The sequence below is a fragment of the Rutidosis leptorrhynchoides genome, chromosome 2 (assembly GCF_046630445.1).
Source record: "Rutidosis leptorrhynchoides isolate AG116_Rl617_1_P2 chromosome 2, CSIRO_AGI_Rlap_v1, whole genome shotgun sequence".
NCBI lineage: Eukaryota > Viridiplantae > Streptophyta > Magnoliopsida > Asterales > Asteraceae > Rutidosis > Rutidosis leptorrhynchoides.
In genome coordinates, this window is record NC_092334.1 from 431,509,600 (window position 1) to 431,537,277 (window position 27,678).

The following is a 27,678-nucleotide window of genomic DNA, read 5'->3' on the forward strand; positions in this document are numbered from 1 at the left end:
CCATAAAATCGGATATACGCCGTCGTAGTGAAACCGGGGGCTATTTTGGTTTGGATAATTAAAAACTATGATAAACTTTGATTTAAAAGTTGTTTTTCTGGAAAAATGATTTTTCATATGAACATGAAACTATATCCAAAAATCTTGGTTAAACTCAAAGTAAAAGTATATTTTTCAAAATGGTCATCAAGATGTCGTTCTTTCGACGGAAATGACTACCTCTTTAGTAATTGGCATGTAACTTAAATTTCCGACTATAAACCTATACTTTTTCTGTTTGGATTCTTAAATTAGAGTTCAATATGAAACCATCGCAATTTGATTCACTCAAAACGGATTTAAAATGAAGAAGTTATGGGTAAAACAAGATTAGATATTTTTGATCTTTTTAGCTACGGGAAATGTTTAACAAATCTGTACAAATCATATCCTAGCTAACTTATATTGTATTACATATATATTCTAATATATTATGTAATCTTGGGATACCATAGACACGTATGCAAATGTTTTGACATATCATATCGACCCATTTATATATATTATTTGGAACAACTATAGACACTCTATATGCAGTAATGTTGGAGTTAGCTATACAGGGTTGAGGTTGATTCCAAAAATATATATACTTAGAGTTGTGATCTAGCCTGAGACGTGTATACACTGGGTCGTGGATTGATTCAAGATAATATATATCGATTTATTTCTATACATCTAACTGTGGACAACTAGTTGTAGGTTATTAACGAGGACAGCGGACTTAATACACTCAAATCTTTAAAACATAATAAAAATGGTTGTAATTATATTTTGATCATACTTTGATATATATGTACATATTTGTATAGGTTCGTGAATCGATCCGTGGCCAAGTCTTATTTTCGAGGAAGGAAATATCTGTGAAAGTGAGTTATAATCCCACTTTTAAAATCTAATATTTTTGGGATGAGAATACATGCAGGTTTTATAAATGATTTACAAAATAGACACAAGTACGTGAAACTACATTCTATGGTTGAATTATCAAAATCGAATATGCCCCTTTTTATTAAGTCTGGTAATCTAAGAATTAGGGAACAGACACCCTAATTGACGCGAATCCTAAAGATAGATCTATTGGGCCTAACAAACCCCATCTAAAGTACTGGATGCTTTAGTACTTTGAAATTTATATCATATCCGAAGGGTGTCCCGTAATGATGGGGATATTCTTATATATGCATCTTGTTAATGTCGGTTACCAGGTGTTCACCATATGAATGATTTTTATCTCTATGTATGGGATGTGTATTGAAATATGAAATCTTGTGGTCTATTGTTACGATTTGATATATATAGTTTAAACCTACAACTCACCAATATTTTTGTTGACGTTTAAAGCATGTTTATTCTCAGGTGAATACTAAGAGCTTCCGCTGTTGCATACTAAAATAAGGACAAGATTTGGAGTCCATGTTTGTATGATATTGTGTAAAAACTGCATTCAAGAAATATATGTCGATGTAATATATTTCTATTGTAAACCATTATGTAATGGTCATGTGTAATCAGTATATTTTAGATTATCATTATTTGATAATCTACGTAATGCTTTTAAAACCTGTATTGATAAAATAAAGGTTATGATTGTTTTAAAAATGAATGCAGTCTTTGAAAAACGTCTCATATAGAGGTCAAAACCTCACAACGAAATCAATTAATATGGAACATTTATAATCAATATGAACGTGACATTTCACAGGTGGTTCAACAGTATGAGTAGCAGTTGAGGACAACTGTTCATTATGAGTGAAACCAGTACCAGCTTGTGATCCTTCAGAACCAGTAGACCTTTATTCAATTTGTAGTACTTCAGTTGAGCCAGTATGTCCACATGGTTTAGACACAGATGGAACAGAATATCCCATATCATCATCAGAGATCCCAGCAACATAGATTGGTGAGGAAGTTGCTGTTGGTTCTTCTTCATCATCAAGAGCTTACTGAGTAGTCTCTTTAAATAGTAACTCTTCATCTTCTTGGCCAGAAGATGACATGGGGGCAGTTTCATCAAATGTAACATTAATGGATTCTTCAAAACAGCCCCTTCTCTTGTTGAAAACCCTATATGCCTTTGACATGTTGGAATATTCAAGGAATAAACATTCATCAGCTTTAGCATCAAACTTACCAAGCTGGTCCCTATTGTTTAGAATAAAATAGGGAGTGCCAAATACATGAAGAAATGAAATTGAGGGTCTTCTTCCTTTGAGAACTTCATAAGCAATTTTCTGATGTCTTTTCACTATTAAAGATCTATTCTGGGTAAAACATGCAGTATTCACAGCTTCTGCCCAGTATGAATTCTTCAACCCAGACTCAGTCAACATAGATCTTGCTGCTTCAATGAGAGTTCTGTTTCTTCTTTCTGCAACACCATTTTGTTATGGTGTTCTCACAGCAGAAAACTTTTGTGAAATACCTTTGTCGGCACAAAATTCTTCTAAAGTTGCATTTCTGAATTCTGTACCATGATCACTTCTTAGCTGTTTCACCAGTTGCCCATTCAGTAGTTCTATTCTTTTGATAAAATTGATAATTTCATCAGCAGCTTCACTCTTTTGTTTCAAAAATAATACCCAAGTGTACCTAGAATATTCATCAACAATAACCAGTGTATACTTCTTTCCACTACAGCTGGCTACATTAACAGGACCAAAAAGATCCATATGAAGTAGGTGAAATGGTTTCTCAACAGATGAAATTTTCTTTGTCTTGAATGAGGCATGGTGATGCTTCCCTTTTTCACAACTAGGACACAATCTGTCCTTTACATAAGACATTGTGGGTAGCCCAGACACTAAACTTTTACTAGATAATTTGTGAATATCTTTGAAGTTGAGATGTGAGATTCTCTTGTGCCATAACCACTTCAGGTTGTATGCTCCCTTTGAATAAAAATAAGTATATGTTGTTGTGACTGTTGTGTTCATGTCAATTTGATAAATGTTCTCATGTCTTTTTGCTGTCAGTAGTGGCTTCCCTATGTTATCAAAAATTGTGCCAATCTTCCTTCTGAATTGGACTATCTTATTTTTGCTTTTCAGTTGGCTTATGCTGAGTAAATTGTGTTTAAGCCCAACGACATATGCCACATTTGAGAATATGACATTCCCATTTATTAAAGTACCAAAGCCCTTTGTATAACTCAATGAATTATCTCCATATGAAACAACTGGACCATCCTTTTCTTGATAGTCCATCAGTAGGTGCTTACATCCGGTCATATGTCTCGAACAACCACTATCGAGATACCAGATTTGCTTGTTTAGAATGCCCTGCACAGTAGCTAAGAGATTAGTTCTTTTTAGGAACCCATCCGAGGATGGGTTCTGGAAGGGTCATCTTTGATGAACTCTTCCTGTCTGCTGGTTTGCTTGAAGAGGCAGCAGCAGATGGGGTTAGGGTTTGAGTACACTGGTTGGCTAAGTGAAAGTTACTGCCACACTTGTAACATTTTCTCACTTTTGGTCTTGGTGACTGGTCATACACTGACTTAATGGGAGCAGTAAGATCAGGTCTACTTTCAGCTATGGCAGCTATGAGCTGGTCAAGCTTAACAGTCATTATCTCAGTGATAGATGACCCAGCATACGATTCCACAATTTGGTCCACTTTAGCTTTTCCCTTAAGGGCGGATTTCTTTTTGGAACCGGTACTATAATCATGGTATACTGCTTTACCTTTGTTGTTTGACGAGCCAATGTGGGAAGTTACTGGCTTGTCAGCTGATACTGGTTGACTAGTATGAATCTTGATTGCTGCCTTTGACTTGCCAGTATTGCATTTTGTTGGCTTGTCTGCAGCAACTGGTTGACCAGTATGATTTTCATCAGCTGGCTCAGCATTGGTAGAATTTGAACACGAAGGGGATTCAATTGTTTTTAACTTTCTATGATTGTTTTCAGCGATTTCTCTTTTAATACGTCTTTCTTTTGGAGTCATGTAGTAGATGCTAGAGGGGTCAGTAGTCTCATCAGTTGAGGTACTGGCTTCTCTTGCTCTTTCTTCATCCTCTATTATCTCTTTCATGGCAGGTGGTGGGTTTGCAGTAGATCTTACAAATTTATTTGTGAAGACCTTGTTACCATTAACTATCTTGGTAAAAGTATTTGGCAAGACAGCATCGGGATCAGTTTCAAGCACAAGGTCCATGAAAGTGACTTCAGCATGAGCATCAATAGCAGCATAGTCACTAGCAAAGAATGCCTCAACTTGGGCAGGTATCTGCTCATTAATGCACTTTGCTGTGCGTTGAGCAGACAGACACCAAGAAGCTACTATCTTTTTAAGGTCAGTAAGTTGGTTTTGGACTACTGCTGCATCTGAGTGAAGAGATTTTAATGCATAATTTTGTTTTTCAAGTTTTGAAATTTCATCCTTTAAAATCTTGATTTCATCAGATTTGCATTTAAGTTTTTCAGTTAAAGATGTAAATTCATTTTGAAACCTTCTTCACGTTTGCTGCCACTGCTTAAATCAATTCTCAGGTAGTCAAACATTTCAGCTTTTTCATCATCAGTATAAGTTCAAAAATTATCAACCTTATACAGCATTTCAGATTTCCAATGAGGTGAATCTCTTTTCTGATCAGCTTCCCTCATGTCAGCTACAAATGTACTGCCACTTTCTTCCTCTACCAACTCCTCTACTTCTCTGGCCATTAAACACAACTTTTTACCAGAAGCATAACCAGCACAATCTTCATCAGTTTCACTATCAAAAGATGAAGATGAGCTGGTTTCATCCCAATCATGATGTTCAGCAACTAGCACCTTTTCTGGTTTCTTTTCCTTCTTATCAGCTTTTGAACTTTCTTTTATTTGAGCCTTCATAGCCTTGTACTTGTTCTTGTACTTTTCAGCTTTTGAAAATGTGTTATCATGTGAGGAAGGTTTTCTGGATAGGCACTCAGCTGCAAAGTGTCCTACCTTCCCACAATTATAACACTCAGGCTTTGGGCCCTTGACTGACTTACTATCATACCTAGCACTTGGCTTCTTACTAACTTTATATGGCTTGCTGGTTCTATTACGATTGAAATTTTTGAACTGCCTAGCCAGCAATGTCATACCTTCAGCAAACCGTTCAACATCATCATCATCACTGCCACCCTCAGACCCAGTACCATTATCCTCCTCTTCAGCCGACTCTTCTTCTTCCATAAGCTTTTGAACCAGTAAAGCCTTTTGAGCTTTCTTTTTAGCAGCAGCAACAAGAGCAGTATCATCTGACTTTGTAGATTTCGAAGTGGTGGGGGCAGACTTAAAGTTTTCTTTCAGATTAAGCTCAAGTTTAGCCTCTGCCTTCTCATGGTTCCAAAGTATACCATACAGAGAAGACATGTTAAAATTCTTTAAAGTCTAAGTGGTTCTTAATGGGTCAGTAACAAGTTTCCATTTAGCAGGCAATGAGTCAATGAATTTGTTGACTTGTTCAAAATCAGTGTATGTGATTTTTAAGGTGAGCAAGTCAGCAACTAAAGAGTTAAACCTAATGAAGGTTTGCTTAAGGGTCTCACTTTTGTAGGCAAAGAACATTTCATACTCTCTTTTTAAAGCTATAATCTTATTTTGCCTAACTTCATCCATACCCTCATATGTAACATCAAGATAGTCTAACATAGCTTTAGCATTTGCTTTTCCTTTAATCAGTTTAAACAAATGGTTAGGTAGTGTGATAGCTATCAAGGTTCTGATTTTAGGGTCAAGTCCAATACGTCGTTTGTCCTCTTCCACCCATCAAGATGGGGGAAGAACAACTTCTCTGCTTGGGATAGCACGAGTGTCTGCAGTAGCAGGAACACTGTTCAGTGTTTCAGTAGGGATGAATGGACCTTCAGTAGCAATGCCAGGCATGAGTGGGTCAATAGACTCAATGTGTAGCAGAAACCTAGCCTTCCAGGGTTTCATACTCATCTTCATCAAACTTAGGTGGTCTATTGGATGACCCATTTTCAAGGTAAGCTAAGTTTGTGTATGCAACCATGAGAGAATTCAGATCCAAGATATTAAATTATCAAGACTGAAGCTCTGATACCAGTTGTTGGTCCCTTGATTAACAACAGGAGTATTGTAGGGGAGGTGTGAATACAATTCTTTAGTTTATCTTAACAGATTAAGCTAATTAGTACTCATGCATGTAAATTAAATAAGGGTCTAAGGTAATTTTCAACGATTATTCTTTATTGATATAAATCACAAAGAATCACAACTATCCTTGGCGGAATGATAGTTGGTTGATACAGATTCACCTAAGTTATAGCTATTGAGGTTATCTAAAGCTATTACACGTTTGAACTCTTAATAAATAAAACCCACACCACCAGTTGTTACAACAGTGAATACATCTATTTATAGTAGTCCTATTGACCGTGTAATTGTTCCATTGTCCACTGGTACATAGGATGTCTGTACTTGTGGGGACAAATGCATCAGAGAGCGTGAACTCCTCTTTCCTCTTTGGTAGCTACTTGCAGGAACACCCCAATTCGGTTTGGCACCACTATTTGAATAAACAAATAGAATGTTGTGTTCCCTAGGCGTTGACAAAGTATAACACATGTCTGCACATGCGTTAAACTTCTGCATTCCCACGTGGTCTTGTAAGGTTACTTGTAAGCCGCCGATACGTGTCCTTTTCTGTTCAACTTTGTCTTCGACTTCTGTTGAATAGTATAATTTATGTTGACCACTCAGAAAACCACTATGCTTGTAATAGAGCATAGCTGTCTTGTGTAGTAAGCTGCTTTCCAGCTGTGCTGGTTCTTCTTTGCTGAGTCACTTGATATTCTTGAAATGCTGGGTACACATCCTGTGCTAATTAAAGAGTGCTGTCTACCTTGTGCTGGTAGACTAGGTAGCAAACTAAACACTCGACACAGCAATATTTGCTGTCTATAAATAAACAAACTTGTGATGGCTGCACATTACATTTTAGTGTAAATAAATTTCTGTTTTGTCATAATTAAATCTTTAATTACTTTGGGGACTCAACACTTGGTCAAATTGGTCAACCAAAGTAAACACCTCAGTAGGTTCATGTCAATGTTGGTCAAATAGTCGAACTTGGTTCATAACATTCATTTTCAGTTTCAGTTTCAAGTTTCATCGATTAACGGTTTCATTGTCATACCGCATGTTAAGTAGTGTGCACCAAGGAAACGTATGAGCATATGACAAACAAGCTTCACTTAAGACATGTAAATGTTCATTAGTCAACCTATAATCATTTATGAGTTCGAAATTATAGCCTTTGCATGAAACACATAATCATATTCACAAGACACGTTGCATGAAAAACAGTTTCAAGCTGCTTATCAATCTCAAAATGGTCATAACCGGAGCTAGGAGCATGCAAAACAAGCAAGGTCAGTGGCTATAGTTCAAGGACAAGCTAAAATAACACATATAAAAAGATGAGATATTTTAGTTTAGCCAATTGGTACAGTTTATTCCGTAAAGTCAGACCTTCTGTTTCAGCTCAATTCAGTAGTTAGCAAATATTTGACCTCATTGTGCATAACTCATTAGATTTCAAGATTTTCTATAAACTAGACTTTGATCACATATCATACAAAGTTCAAATATCCAGAATCTCAAGTTCTCAAATCATCCACAAGTCAATTTATAGAGCTAAAGGTGCATACGTAGCAGATTTGGACAGAATACAGGTCATCATTTTGGCATGCACATTACACAAGCTATACAAATCCAAATAACACAAGACCTAGATGAATCGTTATCTAAAATATATGAATTTTATAGATATGCAAATACTTAATTTAAAATCTCATTTCAAATTACCTTTAAAATCAGTTTTAGGTTACCGAGCAAATCAGTTTTGTCAAGAACATTCGTTTAGGCATAACATGAGCATTATAACTCCAAATAACATGATATCCTATTCTAAATTGAATGTTTTTAAATTCTCTACACAATGTTGAGAAGTATATAACTCAATTCCTTACTCATTTTTCCAGATTTCGCATAAATCACGGATTCATCAACAAAACTTCTTTCAATCATAACTTGCACATCCGGTAACGAAATCATGCAATTCAAAAGCCTAAAATTATTAATTTTTCAATAGGAATCTATCTATATACTTTATATTTACAGATAGAAAAGTCTCAATTCCAGAAACATGGCAAAAAAAATTCGGTTTTCAAGCAAATCATACGAATCGAGCAATTTAACGACTAATTACACATGTAATCGCAACCAATTGAGCACTAGACCCTTGTACACTACATAATTGATCAAATAAGATTTAATAAGATTAGGGTTAATGATTTATACCTTAAAAACACAATCAATGGATACTAGAGTGTAGAGGACGAAGCAAGGAAAAACTTTGAAGCACAAGACTTTTGCTAATTTTGATGTTTGATGGTGGCTATGGTGGTGGTGATGTCGACGGCACAAAGAGGGAGGAGGGAGCCAAAAAATTCGACTAGTATGTGTTTAGGGAAAGATTGTGCAGTGTTTTATTTATCAAGTAATTAAATTAGGGCCTTAACCAAACCATCTAATGACCCATTAAACCAAACTAGTCCAATAAGGGGTGTGTGGGTAAGGGTTCGGCCGATAGGGCCCATATGGGGTGTCTCGGGCTCGTTTTGCTAAGTTTCTTGTACGCGCATGGTCCGTTTCGAGTGCCGTTAACCGTACCGGGTTCCCGGAACGTTAATCGATCGTTGAAACGCAATCCACCGGGTTTAATTCATTAAATACTTAATAAATTAAATAAGTTTTTCATAAAGTTAATAATTATTAAAAATAATTATTTATTCAAGTTTCTGAGTTTCGTATCCGAAAGGCTTTCTATGCAGTTATCGTAACCGTGTCGTTTTCTATATATTTCGTTATCCGAAACAAGTTTATCAATTAATATCAACATAGTAATTCAAGTAATCCACTAGGATCAAGTATGCATTTAAATCAGTTAAACACATAAAGTTCTATGTAATCACCAGACAAGTAACGATAGTAACGGGACACCATAACTAACACTAATGCACAACCTTCGTGACACCCTTCTCAAAACATTAACGCGTTAGCACAACCTTCTCTTACAATTGCACATTATGCACAACCTTCGTGACACCATAACTAACACTAATGATTACAATTTACGACTTTTGTTCTGTAAAAATAAAAAAACAGCAAAAAAATTGAATTTATCCCAACTCAATCACCAACCTCGATGGTCATGCCATCTTCTAATGAGTTGACATAGCTTCATATTCCTTCTGTAACTGGGTGGCTTTTCATAGTACCAACTAGTGGAGGAGCCCTCGCTCCGCGTCGGGACTCCGTTTCGGATATAATTTGTTGTGTTTTGTTCGTAAAATTATTTCGTGTTTAACGGTTATGTCGGTTAAACCTATCCCAAGTCGTACGAAAATTTAAAGGCGGTTAAAAATGTAGGTGGATTTGTTGGGGAGTTTTAGGGAAAATAAAGAAGTTACGATTTGGCCCTTAAACTTTAACTTTAGACCCCTATGGAGTTTACATTTTTTACCCTAGAAATTTACATTTGGCGCCCTAAAGTTTATAATAGTTCTCAATGTTTAGTGTGGTGTCATTGTGGGTACGACCTTTTTCCACGACGTATAAACGATTAAAGCATTGGGAAGAACTATTCAAAAAAAGCCTTTGTCTTTTAGAGATGTAGAGAATAATATATATATATATATATATATATATATATATATATATATATATATATATATATATATTACGTAGTTAATTTATAATAAGAAAAAAGTTAAACAATAATAAAGTGAAAAATTATGTGATTGGTTTTATAATGATGATGATGATGATGATGATGATGATGATGATGATGATGATGATGATGATAAATAGTTGTTAGTTACTAAAAAATTATAGAATCGATTTATAATGAATGAGAAGTGTAATGGTTAAAGTATAAAATGTGAAAACTATGCAGTAAGTTTGTAAAAAATATAAAATTAAATGTTATAAAGGACGAGATTGAATTGTAAAAATATAAAAGTTTGAGAGGTGTTTGTGAAATTATTATGGACTACTATTCATTTGTTCTATATCATTTAAACTAGATGGAGGTCCGGAGTAGCCCACTCCGTTCAGCCAGATAATCGGGATGAAAAACCTTAAAAAAAAAAAAATTACTAAAAGACGAAATAGGTGATGTCGTGATGACATCACCCAAGCACTATTCATTAGTGTGGGCTAATATACTTATTGGACATCACCCAAGTACTATTCATTGGTGTGAGCTAATATAGTTATTGTAAATGTAAATATATAGAATAATTGATCAAATTGACCACAATCGTTTTACAAATAACGTGTAAAACTTATATTATAGACTAATCCTACACCAACCATGTCCATTTTAAAACTTGTATTAATGACAATTTAGATGTAAGTTCTGATTGAGATTCCAAATTGCATTCCATATACCCCTATGATAGCAAGAAACAAACAGTTTTCACCCTTCATTATATGCATTTGCCCTTTACAACAATTCCACTCCGAATATTAACCTAATTGTGACAAGAATAAAAATCAAAACCCAAAAAACAGAGGGCAAATTTGCCTCTGGTGACATCAAAAGCACATTCAATCATCAAAACCTAATTCATTAGGAGGCATTTTTCTCTCATTTTCAATTTTTTACTCGCTATATATCAATAATTATACTACAATTACATCCCAAAGATTTGTAAAGGGATGGGTGAACCTCTGTGACAAGTTTACCTCCTAAAAATAAATACCTTCTGATGATAACCAGGGGTAAATCCGTAAATGTTCAATGAAATATTGCACATGCTTACTGTTTTCCAAATAAGAATAACATGGTATGGTATGAAGCTGATTCTAACCCATACTAGTTTTGGCTTTTGCTATCATCTGTCATATCAAATATCAATATCCCAAGACTCAACTCCAAATACCTCTTCAATCATAATCCCCGTAGGCAAGAAATCAGTTTTAGTTATTAAATTCGGTATATACCCGACATCCCACACTCTTGAATCTAACGGCTCAAATATAAACTCATTGTTGCCCCATGACCTGTTACAGCCAATCGTTACTTCACTCGTGCATGGTTCACCAGCTGTATCAGATGATGTGCAGGAGTCGTACTGGTAATCAATATCATAATCAGTTTTTTCAGTTAGTTGAGACAATGATTCGAAACTACAACTGTCATGCAACTTCATAGGATATGAATCATTGTATCGCGTCATTATCTGATTCCCACTTTCATAATAATCGGATTTATGAATCCCGTCATCTTCATCTGATCTGTCGCTCCCCTGCCACTCATCGTCATCGCTGTCAGCATTCATCGGATCAAATCTGTTCTGTTCTGCCCTTCTGCGCAGCACAAAAACATTAAAATAATAGCTAACAATCTCTTGATATGTTCGTGAAGGGAATTCAGCTGCAAGGTGGGCCCAGTAATTTTTACCAATGGACACAGGGTTTGAAGAAACAACCTCATGAAACAATTCTTCATCTTCTTCACTCCATTTATCAGCAACCGTTTCCCCCATGTTATTAAACCCTAACTCTGCAAACGTTTCAAGTCCAACGCTTTCTTTTATATTGTCCCTTGCTTCACTGATGTGCTGTTGAGCACAACGAACAGACACAGAAATTTGACAGTAACATTCGGTTTTATTTCTTTTAGCATTGTCATATACGGTTGGATCTTCAGGCATTGGAATGACACATGATCCCAAGAATTTAAGCTCAGATTGATCATACCCACGCAATTCGGGGATGTCAGCTTGATATTCTGGTCCAATTGGGACTTCTTTTACAGGAGAATGTTCTAGAAGGTAAGAATAATGATTAGATGCATGAAACGGCGCCTCGAATTTCAGATCTTCTTCACATTTTGTACTGTTGGCACTTGATGAGGTGGAAAGGCAGCCAGCAATATCACTAACCATGCCAACTAGACACCCATAATCAGCTTCATTTATCAGCTTACAGTAGTAGCCCCCATCGTTATCTATCATAGGATCATAGGATAGAACTAATTAAAAACAAAGAAAGATAAAACCAATCTAAACTCAAAACCTTTACAATGAAGTATCTCAAAGATCATTAAAAGGGGCATCAGTCTTTTGTAATCAGATTGCATTCATAACACATAATAGCAAATACTAACGTCTATAGCAATGCATAAATGCACAGAGACATATTTTTAACATATACAGTAACAAAAAGTTTTATAATTTACAAATGTCTGCAGAACAAAGGCAATCAGACTAAACTTTGCCCCACCCACCTGAATGAAGGGGCACATCTTCCTTGGTAAATTGCAAAGTAGGAACCAAATCACAGCTAAGTTCCAGCTTCAAGTGTTTGGAAGAAACATTATATTCTTCTTCAGCAAGTTGTCGTTTCTGCACCATGATTTAACTGCAAGTTGAGACTCAAAATCATCAGTCTTGAAATATAAGGGAAGATAAACTGCTAGCATACAAGACACATAGACACCCATATTTGTTTCTCAGATGGCCTATCTAAGTGAATGCCAATATATATATACATACAGAAGTTATGAAAATGTAAATAATAGAGGATGCACATTCTAGGAGTGGGGCTCATAAGTGTTTAAGTGGTAAGATGTAAAGATAACAGATGATCTGACAAAGAGTGATATTAAACCTACCCAAAATAAATGAAAAGAATATTACTTCACTTTTAAAATTATTTAATTTTTATTTTTAATTCATTAAATAAATATTATATATAAAAAAAATTAATCCAGAATTTCGCGAAATATAAAAATAAACCGCGTAATAAGGACTGGAATATGATTTGTAATTATCAAAATTCGGATCAGTAATAACTTTAATTTAAGAAGAAAATGGATGGATTTGTTTATACCTTTTAGTAAATTGTTACGTATATGGAACGCACCTTCCAGATCCCCAATTTGAGAAAACCCTAACCCTAGATCCCCAATATGAAAAAAATCACGAATTCGAACAGATCGTAAATACAAATCGCAGGTATTTATCGGAATTTCAGATCGGTTATCAAATTAGAACGATTAAACAACAAGAACTGACTCAATTCAGAAACCCTAAATAGTGATTGGAAAAAAGTCAAGATCTGTTAAACGGAACAAAAAACATGAAATTCAATGAATAAAACCGATTGATTTAATGAAAGGAATAACAGATCCAACAGATCTGATGACAAATCAATAAAAGAATGAAACCCTAACCTAGAAGCCAATTCCGTCAACGGCAGGCTTTCAAAAATAGCTTTATCGATAGACGATGATGAGAATCAGAAGAATTCGGTATCAATTTTAGAGCGACGAGAGTGAATCGAGATCGATTTAAAAACAAATTAGGGCTAGAAAGAAAGAGATTTAAAGATTAGGGATACGAGTTGTACGAAAAGGGAAAGATGAGGTCGACGATTTTTGTATCCAGTTGTCTGAAAATAAAATTGAATTTACAAAAAAGGATATACGGCTATGCTTTTATTGGCTTATTTCAATTATTTTTTTATGGGTATTTCAGGTATTTCATCCCATATCAGAAAAACACCATGTGCAAGTGAGCAACTTGTCTGTCTTGACTCTTTAGTCATAGTTCACAATTTTGTCTTGTCTTATCTTATAATTGATTAATTAATAATTCAAATTCAAATTAATAAATCAAATACGAAAAACTATAGATGTAGCTTATTATTACTTATTCTTTCCTGCAGACATTTTAATTATTAATATAGTCAATTTCAAAACTTGTTCACTTATAAAAATTAGAATTCTGCAAACGACGATCTTCAAAGCTATCGTAAATGTGTTTTAAATTGTTGTACATCTTTAGTTATCATTTTAAAGTACTGATAATCACTATTTATAATAATTCAGTGCATATTAATGCCAGCCCTTAAAACTGTCGTTAACAAAAATTCACGACTTGTTCCACTAAAGCAAACTTTTTTTTCTCTTCGTACATTATCTTCACATTTACCTAGATTTCAAATTTCAAATTCATCCTTGGTTCCGCCTGGTTTTTGGCCTTTCCGGCCACCGACATCTCGCCGGTGGTCTGGCTTTGCTCTTTGTTCTTTACTTGTCTTCCCTCCTTGTTCCCTCGTTTTCATTTCTTACTTCTCCGGCCATTTGGGGTTCGAAATCTCTTCCTTTTTTCCTCTCCGTTCGATTCGCAGGCGATGAATACTCTCGGATTTTCGCCGGTGTATTCTGTGTGGTTGGTTGTGGGGTGGTTTGTTTACTCGATCTGGTCTTCTTTGGGGTTGATTTTCAACTAGCGATATTAGATCGCCGGACTTTTGTCGGAAAGTTAGCCGGTACTCACAAAGGTTAGTTGGCACGACCGTGTTGTGCGGTTCTTTTATGGTACTGTTTTTACCGTAGTGGAGGAGGTACAAGGTTGCCTCGGCTTGTTTCAGGCTAGAGAAATGCATTTTTGGCCGAATTTTTCTCCGAGCCGAAGTTGGTTTTTCTTGTCGAGATTTTAGTCATCCGTGTGTAAGAGGAGAAGATTAATAGGTTTAAAGTCACACTTTTATTGGTTGGTTTAAAGTAACTCTGTTGACTTCTCAAAAAGTCAGCAGTTTGGTTTATTCTCACAATTAAAGTCACTCTTTAATACGAAGTCATAGTGATTCTTATATGGAGTATTTGTTTAGATTGGTTTAAGGTTTGTTCTCCGGACTTCGCAAACTTCAATTGTATCACTTAGTTGCCACTTTTAGCTTATCTGTTTGAGAATGTCGCTACCATTTTTCACCGGAAAACGCATCTTCACCATTGTCTTTCCGCCATTTTGAGTTGATGCCTGGTGCTGCTGTCCTATCTAAGTTTTGACGTTGCTCGCCTCTTCTAGTTGGTCTTTTACTATTGTTGCAGAATCACTTCACTTGTGCTTTGCTTTTGGTGGGTTGAGCCCGAGAACGCCGCCTTCATTGGTCAATCCCGGTTAGGTCCCGACCAGGGGAAGCATACTGCTTGGATTGATTTTGGTACTGCGGTAATGGTTTTTGGTCGAGGATTTGGTTGCAGTTGTGGGTGATTTTGTGACGCCCCATACAAAATTAACGTGTACGGATCATCAACAACATGATCATTACAAGGTCAAATACTATATGCTGTTTTAAGATAAGTTTGCATTCACAAGAAAGAGTGACGTCATAACCAACATCAAAAGTTTTACAACCGATAGTAGGCTTCTACGAATAGAATCAATTAACATAAGTACGAGACCCGAAGGTCATTACAAATTCATTGTTTCAAAAGTAACATAGTTTGTTAATGCAAGGTAAACGTTTCATGCAGAGACATCTCTAACAAAAGCAGCGGGAGTCTACACAGCAAGACAACTACAGCGGAAGCATCAAACCTCTAAGCATCTGAGAAAACATGCTTAAAAACATCAACACGAATGTTGGTGAGCTATAGTTTAAGTATAACAGTAATGTAAGGTAGGCCACGAGATTTCAGTATTTCAAAACAGTATGAAAAGTATATGTTCAACCGTGGGCACTTGGTAACTAACTTAACGTAATATCACCCCCTAAAAGTACACTTGGCGAGTGCGTAAGTTTACGAAGTATTAAACACCCGTTAAATGCTAGCGCTACTAGCCCGAGTGGGGATGTCAAACCCAATGGATCCATATCTAAGATTCGCGTTCACCGGTTCAAAGACCAATGACTAAACGTTACCGAGCTAAGGGGAAAGTTTATTCCGTTGTATAACCCACACATATATAAAGTTTAAGTACTCGTGCCTAGTATGTAAAGCGTAAAACGCGCATGTATTCTCAGTTCCCAAAATAGTTAAAGTAAAAATGGATGCTATAACTCACAGTGAAAAGTAGTAAAGTCGGTACGAGATAAGTAAGCAAGTAGTTGGTCCGAAAGGTCCTCAACCTAAGTCAAAAGTTACTAAGTTAGTAAATCGTTCTCAAGGTTTAAAAGTATGTAAATTAAGTCTTAAGTATCATCATCATCAACAACATAAGTAAAAAGTAAAGTAAGTTTTCAATCAAGAATAGAGATCGAAACAAAGGCTGACTTCGTTCAGCTGCTACGACCTCTATACAAATCGAAAGGACACGTAGTCAGTGGCTATGGCTTTGTATTTGAGTCCTCCAACCACTTACCAATTTTCAGAACCAAACTGGTCTTCGTTTGACCGTGGCGACAGTTTAAGTGCCAGTAGGTCAGAAATTTCAGCATAACGTTACAAAGGTGTAGTGACTTTCGGAAGGCTATAAATCCTAAACCGTAAATTGGATTAAGACGAGTCCTAAACGAAAAGTCATCTACTCGAACCAAAAATTCTGGAAATTAACTTTTCCAGTAGCTCAGGTTACTGATCAGATCCCAAAAATAGTAAGCAAAGTGTTCCGATGGGTTCTTGGTGCTTGATGCTCATCACGGTTCTCATCCTTGATGCTTATAGCTTCAAGTGTACAAATCGTTGATGTGTTTGCATCATCTTTACCAAGTTTTGACCATCATGACACTAGTGTATGTCTAAGATATGTAGCACAACTCATTTAAGGGTTGCAAGTAGGTTGATGAACCAAAGTTACATCAAGATCTTAGATCCAACACATACATGAGTTCTAGTAGTAATATTAAGCTATAAACTTGAAAGTAAACTAAATAAACAAGATCTTAAGTTGTAGAACTTAGATCTTAGTTAGATCTTGAAGATCCTAGACTAGAAAGTCTAGATCTAGTGTTCTTAGGTTAAATCCTAAGTTATGGAACATGGATCTTCACTTTAATAAAACCATAAGTTATGAAACTTAGATTTTTATCATGTAGAATGTATTTAAGCTTATAAGCTTTTGTTTACAACAAAGTTGGAAGACCATAAGCTATAGAAACTTAGATCCAACATAAGTGTATGAAGTTATAACTAGAAAGTTAAACTTCCATGTTCTTGAATTGACAAAGTTTATACTTTAGTTTCAAGAAAAATGAGATCAAGTTTAACTAGTAATACTTGACCAATATTATATAATAACGAAATAAATAAATAAAGTGAAGAAATAAACTAAAGCTACAAGTAACAAGTTCATATTTGTTTCATACTTAAGAAGATTCAAGCCAAAGCTTGGATCTTAAGAAAATAAACCTTAAGTTTACAAAACATGAACACAAGTAAGATCTTAAAGTTTATGAACTCCAGATCTTTATAATACTTCAAATGTAGAACCATAAACTAACAAGCTTAGATTCTTGTTCTTGACTTCTCATCAAACAAAGGATGGAAGAAATAAGATTACATGAAGAGACAAACTATAAAGCTTGATCTTTAACAACAAACAACAACAAGTAAATTGATGATGATACTTGGTGATTTTTAAAGGAAAAAGAAGAAGAAAAATAAAGTTTGTTACTTACAATTTAGAGAGAAAAAGAAAGAGTGAAAGTAGTGTAAGAATGAGGTGTGTGTGGAATGAGTACAAACTAGCAAATAAGTAACAAAAAAGAAAAATGGAGCTCACTCTTCCCTTGCCCAATGCCGACGGTTTGGAGGCCAAAAGGGGGTAGTCAACTTGATGCTTTCATGTATGGGAGGGTGGTGTATGCTAGGAAGAAGTATAAAGTTAAATGCATGGGAAGATGGTCATGCATGCTTGAACATTTTTGTCTCCTCATTTAACTAATTAATCCATGTTTAACCTTAAAGGATCATTAGCATAATAGTGGGCTTACTAGTAGTCCATTAAGTAATGTAGGGTGGGCTTCCAAGTCCAATAATATAAGCTCAAGTATAAGTAAGCAACAAATTAGTAAAAAGCCCAAGTAATTAACTAATTACATTAGTTAATTAAAAATGATTAATAATAATTAATCATTAACGTAAATAATATTCGAAATATTATTCGAGAAAAGCACGTGTCGAAAAGACAAGTCGGGACATGGAAAGTCAATACGGTAACAAGTAAAATGTATAACAATACATTTATTAACACACAAGTAATAATAATAATAAATATTAATAATATAAGTCGGAAAATCCAGGGTCGTTACATTACCCACCTGTTAAAGAAAATTTCATCCCGAAATTTTTAGCTGAGGTAGATGGAGGAGTTGGGAAAAGGTGAGGATACTTCTGCAACATTTGATCCTCTCGTTCCCAGGTAAACACGGGTCCTCGTTTGGCATTTCATCGGACTCAAACGATCGGAATCTTGTTGCATTTCAAAGTTTTGACCTCACGGTCCATAATTTCGACAGGTTCTTCCACGAAGTGGAGTTTGTCATCAATCGTAAGTTCTTCCAGTGGTATGACAAGTTCTGGTTCAGCAAGACACTTCTTCAAATTCGATACGTGAAAGGTAGGATGAACTGAGCTCAATTGAGTCGAAAGATCCAGACAGTAAGCAACGGGTCCAACACGCTCCAAGATTTCGAAAGGACCAATATATAGCGGATTGAGCTTCCCACGTTTTCCAAAACGGATCACACCTTTCCAAGGCGCGATCTTCAACATTACACAATCACCCACGTTGAATTCGAAGTCTTTACGTTTAAGGTCGGCATAACTCTTTTGGCTATCACGGGCCGTCTTGAGTCTCGCTTGAATTTGGGAAATTTTCTCAGTTGTTTCATGGACTAACTCGGGTCCGGTGATTTGCTTTTCACCTACTTCGGCCCAACAAATAGGAGAACGACATTTGCAGCCATACAACGCTTCGAAAGTTTAGGCATTAATACTCGAATGATAGCTGTTGTTGTAAGAAAATTCGGCTAGCGGCAAATGCCTTTCCCAAGCCTTTCCGAAATCAATAACACAATCACGCAACATGTCTTCCAAAGTTTGAATCATTCGCTCACTTTGTCCGTCGGTTTGTGGGTGATACGCAGTAATCATGTCGAGACGAGTCCCCAAGGCTTCTTGTAAAGAACGCCAAAATCTGGAAGCAAAACGGGCATCTCGGTCCGAAATAATCGATAAGGGCACACCATGACGAGATACAATTTCCTTTATGTATAGTTGAGCGAGTTTTTCCATCGTATCTGTTTCCTTCATGGCTAAGAAGTGTGCAGATTTGGTAAGACGGTCAACGATAACCCAGATGGTATCGTATCCGCCCACCGTCTTTGGTAGTTTCGTAATGAAGTCCATCGTTATCCTTTTCCACTTCCATTGCGGGATTTCAGGTTACTGAAGTAACCCAGATGGCCTTTGATGTTCAGCCTTAACCTTCGCGCAAGTCAAACACTTTCCAACATAAGTTGCAACATCCTTCTTAAGATTAGGCCACCAATATTGTTCCTTGAGATCGTGGTACATTTTACCGGCTCTTGGATGAATCGAATATCTTGACTTGTGGGCTTCGTCCAGAATGAGGCTTCGCAAATCCCCATAACTAGGCCCCCAAATTCTTCTGGCGAAGTATCGGAGTCCAGTCTCCTTAACCTCGAATCGAGAGACGAGAATGTTCAAGTGTTCATAAGAAATATTCTCCTCCTTGAGAGCCTCATCTTGGGCTACTCGTATTTGGCTATTGAGATTTGAATGGATGGTGATGTTCAGGGCCTGAACACGAAGAGGTGCCATCCTCTCCTTTCGGCTCAAAGCATCGGCTATAACATTGGCCTTGCCAGGATGGTAACGAAGTTCACAATCATAGTCGTTCAGCATCTCGATCCATCGTCGCTATCTCATGTTCAGTTGTTTCTGATCGAAAATGTGTTGAAGGCTTTTGTGATAGTACTTTTAGTTCCATAAAGATAGTGTCTCCATAATTTGAGCGCAAAGACAACGGCTCCAAGTTCGAGATCGTGAGTACTGTAGTTTCGCTCGTGAATCTTCAGTTGACGAGAAGCATAAGCAATGACCTTCATTCTTTGCATCAATACGTAACCAAGAGGCATCACAATATACGACGAAATCGTCACTGCCTTCAGGAAGTGATAAGATAGGCGCAGTGGTTAACTTCTGATTCAAGGTTTGAAATGTTGTTTCTTATTCAGTTTCCCAAATGAACTTTTTCCCTTTGTGAGTCAGCGCGGTCAAAGGACGTGCAATCAGAGAGAAACCTTCAATAAATCTTCGGTAGTAACTGGCGAGACCTAAAAATTGGCGGATATGAGTCAGAGTAGTGGGGGTTCCCCACTTGCTGATAGCTTCGATCTTTGTGGGATCAACTTTGATACCTTGATCGCTCACAATATGACCCAGTAATTGGACTTCCTTCAACCAAAACTCGTACTTGGAGAATTTGGCATAAAGTTGCTCTTGTCTCAAGAGTTCAAGCACTAGTCGAAGATGTTGTTCATGTTGCTTTTAGAGTAGATGAGAATATCATCTATGAAGACGATAACGAACTTATCCAGATATGGCTTGCATACACGATTCATGAGATCCATAAACACAGCAGGTGCGTTGGTTAAACCGAATGGCATCACGAGAAACTCATAGTGACCATAACGGGTTCTGAACACAGTTTTCATCACATCACTCTCCTTCACCCTCAGCTGGTGATAACCTGATCGCAAATCGATCTTAGAGTAAACGCTTGATCCTTGCAGCTGATCGAAAAGATCGTCAATTCTGGGAAGGGGATACCGATTCTTGATCGTCAACTTGTTCAGCTCACGATAATCGATACACATGCGAAAAGATCCGTCCTTCTTCTTCACAAATAAAACAGGTGTGCCCCAAGGCAATGAACTTGGTTGAATAAATCCACGGTCTAGCAGTTCTTGTAGTTGACTCTGCAACTATTGCATTTCGGAAGGTGCGAGTCGATAAGGTGCGCGAGCTACAGGTGCAGCTCCTGGCACTAAATCGATCTGAAACTACACTGCCCTCATTGGCGGTAATCCAGGAAATTCTTCCAGAAAGACTTCGGAAAATTCGTTCACTATTCGTACATCATCCACGCTCTTCACCTCGGTTTCTAATGTTTTTACATGTGCTAAAACAGCAAGACGTCCTTTCTTCATGATCTTTTGTGCCTTCATGCAACTAATGAGGTTCAGCTTCGAGTCACAACTCTCTCCGTAAATAATCAGTGGCTCACCATCTCCGTGTGGTATACGAATAGCTTTATCTCCACAGATAATGTCGGCCTTTACCTTGGTCAACCAGTCCATACCGATAATCACATCAAAACTTCCCAATTTGATGGGTATCAAGTAAATCTCGAAATCCACACCAGCTATATTGATAATACCTCCTCGGCTAATTTGGTCAACTTTCTCAAGTTTTTCATTGGCTACCTCAACAAGCATACTCTCCTTTAAAGGAACTAACGACCAATTTATCTTAGAGCAAAAGTGTCTACATACATAACTCCTATCAATACCAGTATCAAATAGGATAGAAGCTAATAGATTGTTGATAGTGAATATACCTGTAACCAAGTCGGGGTTCTCACGGACATCCCTTGCGTTTATGTTGAAAGCTCTTCCATGCGCTGGCCCACCGCCCTTTCTCTTATTGGGGCATTCATTCCTAAAGTGGCCCTGTTGTCCACACTCATAGCATTTCCTTGGTCCAGTAGGGTTTGTCTTCACAGTTGGGGTGGTGATCTTGCAGTCTTTTCCAATATGCCCAGTCCTTTTACACTTTTCACAGACCACATTGCAGTACCCGGTATGATGCTTGTAGCATCTCTTGCACTGCGGGAGACTACCCTTGTAGTTAGGGTTCGAGCTAGGGTTCGGGTTGGAGTTATTTCCCTTGAAACTTTCATGCCTCTTAACTGGGTTTTGATCAAAGACCCTTCCCTTGTTGCTGTCCCACTTACGTTTCTCATTACTAGCTCCCGATTCGAATTTCCCCTTTTCTTGTTCTTTGCTGGTAATTTGGTTCATCAGGGTGTGCGCCATGCGCATAGCTTCTGGGACATCAGCTGGTTTTAAAGAGGTGACATTTCCCTGAATGGACTTGGGAAGTCCCCACAAATACCGTTCCATTCGCTTAAATTCCTGGGTAACCATCGTGGGATACATCAAAGCTAGTTCCAAGTACCTTCGGTTATAACCGTCAAGATCGGTTCCCACAACTTTTAACTCCCAAAACTCAGCTTCCATTTTCTGAATCTCTGTTCTGGGGCAGTACTCCTCGATCATAGCCCCCTTAAATTCCTCCAACGGTGTAGCATAAGCCTCGTCAATACCCTTAGCCTGAGCAAGTGTGTTCCACCAGGTTAAAGCGTCGTCTGACAGTGTACAGGAGGCATACTTAGTTTTGTTCATCTCTGAGCAGTTGCTTACACGGAACACAGCTTTCAATTTCTCAAACCACCTCGTCAGTCCAACCGGCCCCTCAGTACCACTGAAATTGTGGGGCTTGCAGCTTTGAAATTCCTTATAGGTACACCCGTTATGATTGTGTTGGTTAACAGGTGGAGCTTGGGGGTTGACATCCGCAATTGCAGCGGCTATTCATTCAATTATCATCTCCTCAATCTGTGCTGCTGTGGGCGTTGATCTTCCGTTTGCCATTGATCTTCGAAACAGAAATTTCGACTTAAGTCAAAATCCAGCATTCAATAAATAATAATACGGTATATGGTAACCAACATGGAATCAACACATCGCATGCTAATTAAGTAATGCAGCTAGATTCAGATACCACAGAATCATCATATAGTAACGTAAATAGAACACCGTACAGAAATTAAACAACACCAAGTTCCATTCATTAAAAAAGAAAGTGACATACATCCGCATACGGTTCGTACAATACATGAGTAAAACATGAAACTACAAACGGGATTACATAATGAAATCTAATACAATAGCCCTATGGTGACGGTGGGAAAAGGATGTCCATCATGTGGGACACCTGGTCCTCAAGCTCAGTTACCCGAGCACAGAGGATATGCACTTCCCTCGTCAGTTCCTCGACGACGGGGGATGCTGGTGGGGCAGGCGGTGCAGATGGTACAGGTGGAGCTGGTGGTGTAGATAATGCTGGTGGAGCTGTTGGAGCTGGTGGTGCAGACGGTCCAGTACCAGAAGTAGACGGTGCGTAACGGGAAGCCTTACGCACGAATGGATCGGCAGGGTAAGGCACAACCTGCTTACGGGCAGTAACCCTAACCAATGTCCGCGTGCATCCACGAACGGTCTACCTCCATTAACCCCTGGAATAACAGTACCATCGAAATGATACCGCTTCTTTGGCAGGGTAGAGGGCGGCTGCATGGGCGTCTCCTCAGGGTCCTCGTCGGAATCCTCGTCGGAATCCTCCTCGCTGAAGTCATCGGATGATGAGTCGTCTCAATCATCTAAAGGCGGATGTGCTCGGTCAGTAGTCATAAGTCGGTATCTGCTAGGCGGGATAGGCACGACACGTCCATCAGCAAGGCGTCTGACCCAATGTCCTCGCTCATTACAGAAAGGACCGTCCCCATTTTCTCCAAGAATCACAGCACCACCGGAATGGTGCTGTGGCTCCGGGAGTCCTGGGCTAGGTGGAGCTGAAATCTCCTCTGGGTCCCCGTCTCTGTCTGAGATGATCATCAGGTCAGGTGCGTGGCTACTGTCCCCAGAGGATGAATCGCCAGAGTCACAGGAGGGTAGCGATGACGGGATATGTGAGTCGGCAGCAGTAGCAGGCGAGGCGGCAGGTGAATCTGAGTCACTGTCCAAGTCAATGATAATGGGCGGGATATCCGACATCTGAACAAGGAAAAATAACTTTTTCCATGTCAGTCATATAGCAAGCACGTATTAGGCAAAGTAACTACGACAGTCCAGATCATCTATAGCAGTAAGTAGCATGGAAATAATGACAAGTATCATGCAATCGAAAGCAGATAGTAGCATGCAGTAGTGAAAGCAAGTAGCAGTATACGGCATATAGCAGTAAAAGTAAGCAGCAGCATGCAGCAAGTTCCGCAGAAACAAGTAAACTAGCAAGTTGTAGATTAGTCCTATTAGTGAATCCTACTCGGTCCGGTCTTAACTCACTAATGCAACCTAATTCCCTACAACCAACGCTCTGATACCAAATGTGATGCCCCGTACAAAATTAATGTGTACGGATCATCAACAACATGATCATTACAAGGTCAAATACTATATGCTGTTTTAAGATAAGTTTTCATTCATAAGAAAGAGTGACGTCATAACTAACATCAAAAGTTTTACAACCGATAGTAGGCTTCTACGAATGGAAGCAATTAACATAAGTACGAGACCCGAAGGTTATTACAAATTCATTGTTTCAAAAGTAACATAGTTTGTTAATGCAAGGTAAACGTTTCATGCAGAGACATCTCTAACAAAAGCAGCGGGAGTCTACACAGCAAGACAACTACAGCAGAAGCATCAAACCTCTAAGCACCTGAGAAAACATGCTTAAAAACGTCAACACGAATGTTGGTGAGCTATAGTTTAAGTATAACAGTAATGTAAGGTAGGCCACGAGATTTCAGTATTTCAAAACAGTATGAAAAGTATATGTTCAACCGTGGGCACTTGGTAACTAACTTAACGTAATATCACCCCCTAAAAGTACACTTGGCGAGTGCGTAAGTTTACGAAGTATTAAACACCCGTTAAATGCTAGCGCTACTAGCCTGAGTGGGGATGTCTGTGATGACCCGGAAATTTCTGATCAAATTTAAACTTAATCTTTAACGTTTCCTACACGATAAGCAAAGTCTATGAAGTTGAATCTCAAAATCATGAACTATTCAATTACCCCTCAATTGTTCTCAACGATTCGCGAACAATTATATGTAAATAGATACATATACTATAACTTGAAAAAACGTAACAAAGTGTTAAGTAAACGATAATGTGCATTAAACATATTGGTTTGATTATCTGATTGATATATTTTACTATGAAGTTAAAAGATTATGCTAAACGATTGAATTAAAAGATATTTACTGAGTCCCTTAAGGATTATGATATTATTACGGGTCTCTGTTGTAAGGTCCACGTTGATTTGGGAAATCATTCATGTTTAACGGTATTCGAAATTAATGGTAAAGTGTTTGTTTAAATAACGTAATTTGGACACATATAATAATAAGGAATATTAACTGTTAGAATTGAATCTATGAACAACTTGCAACGTATATTTAGAACGTGTTTAAGTATATTGAATATATATTTATGAATATATAGCTTCAGGTTATTTGAAAACAATAATAACATTCGGTTATTGATTCAATTGATATTTAGTTATGTTAATTAGAACGTTTGAGAAATAAACGATGACACATAAATGAATTACATGAATTTAAGTTTAAATGTATAAACAATATGCGATATAACAATTTCAAATGATTTTAAAATGTATTTCAATAAATAGCGAGACAATGATTTATAGAAGTAAATGACCAAAACACTCGAAAGTTTAAGATACACTTTGAGTGATATAATTTAGGGATAATTTAAGGCTATATTTTGACAAAGGTACGTGTCCCAAAATATAAATTAAAAGTTTTCTCAGCGTACGAAGGGACACTTAAAAAACCGGAACCGGGACATAAGTCGAGTGATGACGTACGACTTATCGGAACAAAAATTTCAAGTCAACTATGCACGAGAATATAATATAATATATAATTAATTAATATAAATTATATATATTATATATTAATAAATAAATAAATATGTCGACAAACAAGAAAACAAAAGTTTGTGAGCTGGATCAGAGGGCCATGCGATCGCATGGCCTTGAAGCACAAATACCATGCGATCGCATGGGGTACTTTTTCAGGCCAAGTCTTTATAAAGCGATCAAATTCATTTTTTGTGATATATATTTCTTTCATCTTACACTCCGTATAACTTATTTATATTATTATTATTATTATTATTATTATTATTATTATTATTATTATTATTATTATTATTATTATTATTATTATTATTATTATTATTATTATTCTTAAGATTAATATTATTATTAATCTTATTATTATTAGTATTATTAATATTAATTAGTATTATACATAAAATACTACGACGAGATTATGAGCGTGTCACTTTCAAAATGGTTTTCAAGCGGGATAGAGCTAAGGAAATTATGGGTTATTGCCAAGGAGGTTATGGGTAATGTTCGGGGGGTATATTTGTGAATCAAACCTAGTGTTTATCATATCCGTTACGTCTTCGTACTTTCCTACAATATTGAATCTCAATACTGATACGTAAGCACTCATAATTTATCTTTTATATATTAATTGTGTATCCATGTCTAGTGCTCGAGTATATATATTTATACATGCTTTTATGCTAAATTTCGTCGCTAAACAGTTTATAATGAATCACGAATTAAATACATATATTACTGGTAAAAGGTATATGATATACATGTTTTTGGAAAGCTGGCGAAAAATCAATGACTTTTCATTTAGATATCGAATAGTTTCGATGAACGGATTAAAAGATATGATCAACTGAATTATGATTGATGATAATTGAAATTGCTTTTGAATCTGCAATTAAGATTTAAACAACTTGTTTACAAGATTGATAAAATGGATTTTTAAATATTACTAGCCGAGTAAATGAATCCTTATATAAGGTACGTCTCGTTTGTTGAACTATTGTCAAAATTGACTTTTTGAAACAACTTTGGATAACTTTTGTACGTTGATATCGAGCATTAGGATTATGATACACTATGACCTGACCTAGCTTGATAGACATTTATTGACCAACATATGTTCTCTAGGTTGAGATCTACGATTATTTGATATTCCGAGTTTCAGTCACATTTTGGTGAACGACTTTATATGCTGCTGAGGTGAGTTTCATTGCTCCCTTTTTAATTGCTTTTGCAATATATTTTTGGGCTGAGAATACATGCAATTTATTTTAAACGCAATGGATACAAGTACATACTTAATTCTACACTGAGTTTAAATCGAAAATCCCTTAGCTTTGGTAACTAGTAACTGCCAGTACATAGGATGTGGACTGGTGGGCGCGAATAACAGTATATGGATCCATAGGGCTTGACATCCCCGTCCGAGCTAGAGCGCTAGCCTTTTAACGGACGTGTGTTATTTGAGTTTAGGACACGTTGGTTTGCGTGTATTAAAACGAATGGGGTATTTATCATTATAACGTTAAAGCTTAGTTACCAGGGTGCTCTGTTACGTAGAATCTATTGACAAACTTTTGATAAACGTTTCTGGATGAAACAACTGAAATCTTGTGATCCACTTTTATATACATATTATGCGAAACACTAAAACAATGAACTCGCCAACCTTTGTGTTGACACTTGTTAGCATGTTTATTCTCAGGTTCCCTAGAAGTCTTCCGCTGTTTGCTTATATGTTAGACAAGCTATGTGCATGGAGTCTTACATGTCATATTTATCAAGGAAACGTTGCATTCACCAAATCATCACCATGTATCTTATTTTGACTGAGTTGTCAACGGAAGTACTATTGTAAACTATTATTTACGGTGATTGTCTATATGTAGAAATCATCAGATGTCTAAAACCTTTGATTTAAATATTCATTTATGGCGTACCTTTTCAAAAGAATGCAATATTTACAAAACGTATCATATAGAGGTCAAATACCTCGCAATGAAATCGATGAATGACATGTTCGTCTATATGGATTTGGAGTGATCGTCACAATGTTAAACCCTATGGATCCATATCTAAGATTCGCGT

The 27,678-nt window shown here is 36.9% G+C and overlaps 1 protein-coding gene across 1 annotated transcript; it reads right to left on the minus strand.

The window, feature by feature from the left end:
• Positions 1–10,473: 10,473 nt before the first annotated feature.
• Positions 10,474–13,493, minus strand: LOC139892392 (uncharacterized). The gene is made up of 3 exons (XM_071875459.1): positions 12,942–13,493; positions 12,337–12,470; positions 10,474–12,057 (listed from the first exon to the last, which is right to left on the minus strand). The coding sequence occupies exons 2-3, from the start codon at positions 12,461–12,463 to the stop codon at positions 10,952–10,954; spliced, it is 1,233 nt and encodes a 410-aa protein (XP_071731560.1). The 5' UTR covers positions 12,464–12,470; positions 12,942–13,493; the 3' UTR covers positions 10,474–10,951.
• Positions 13,494–27,678: the final 14,185 nt, after the last annotated feature.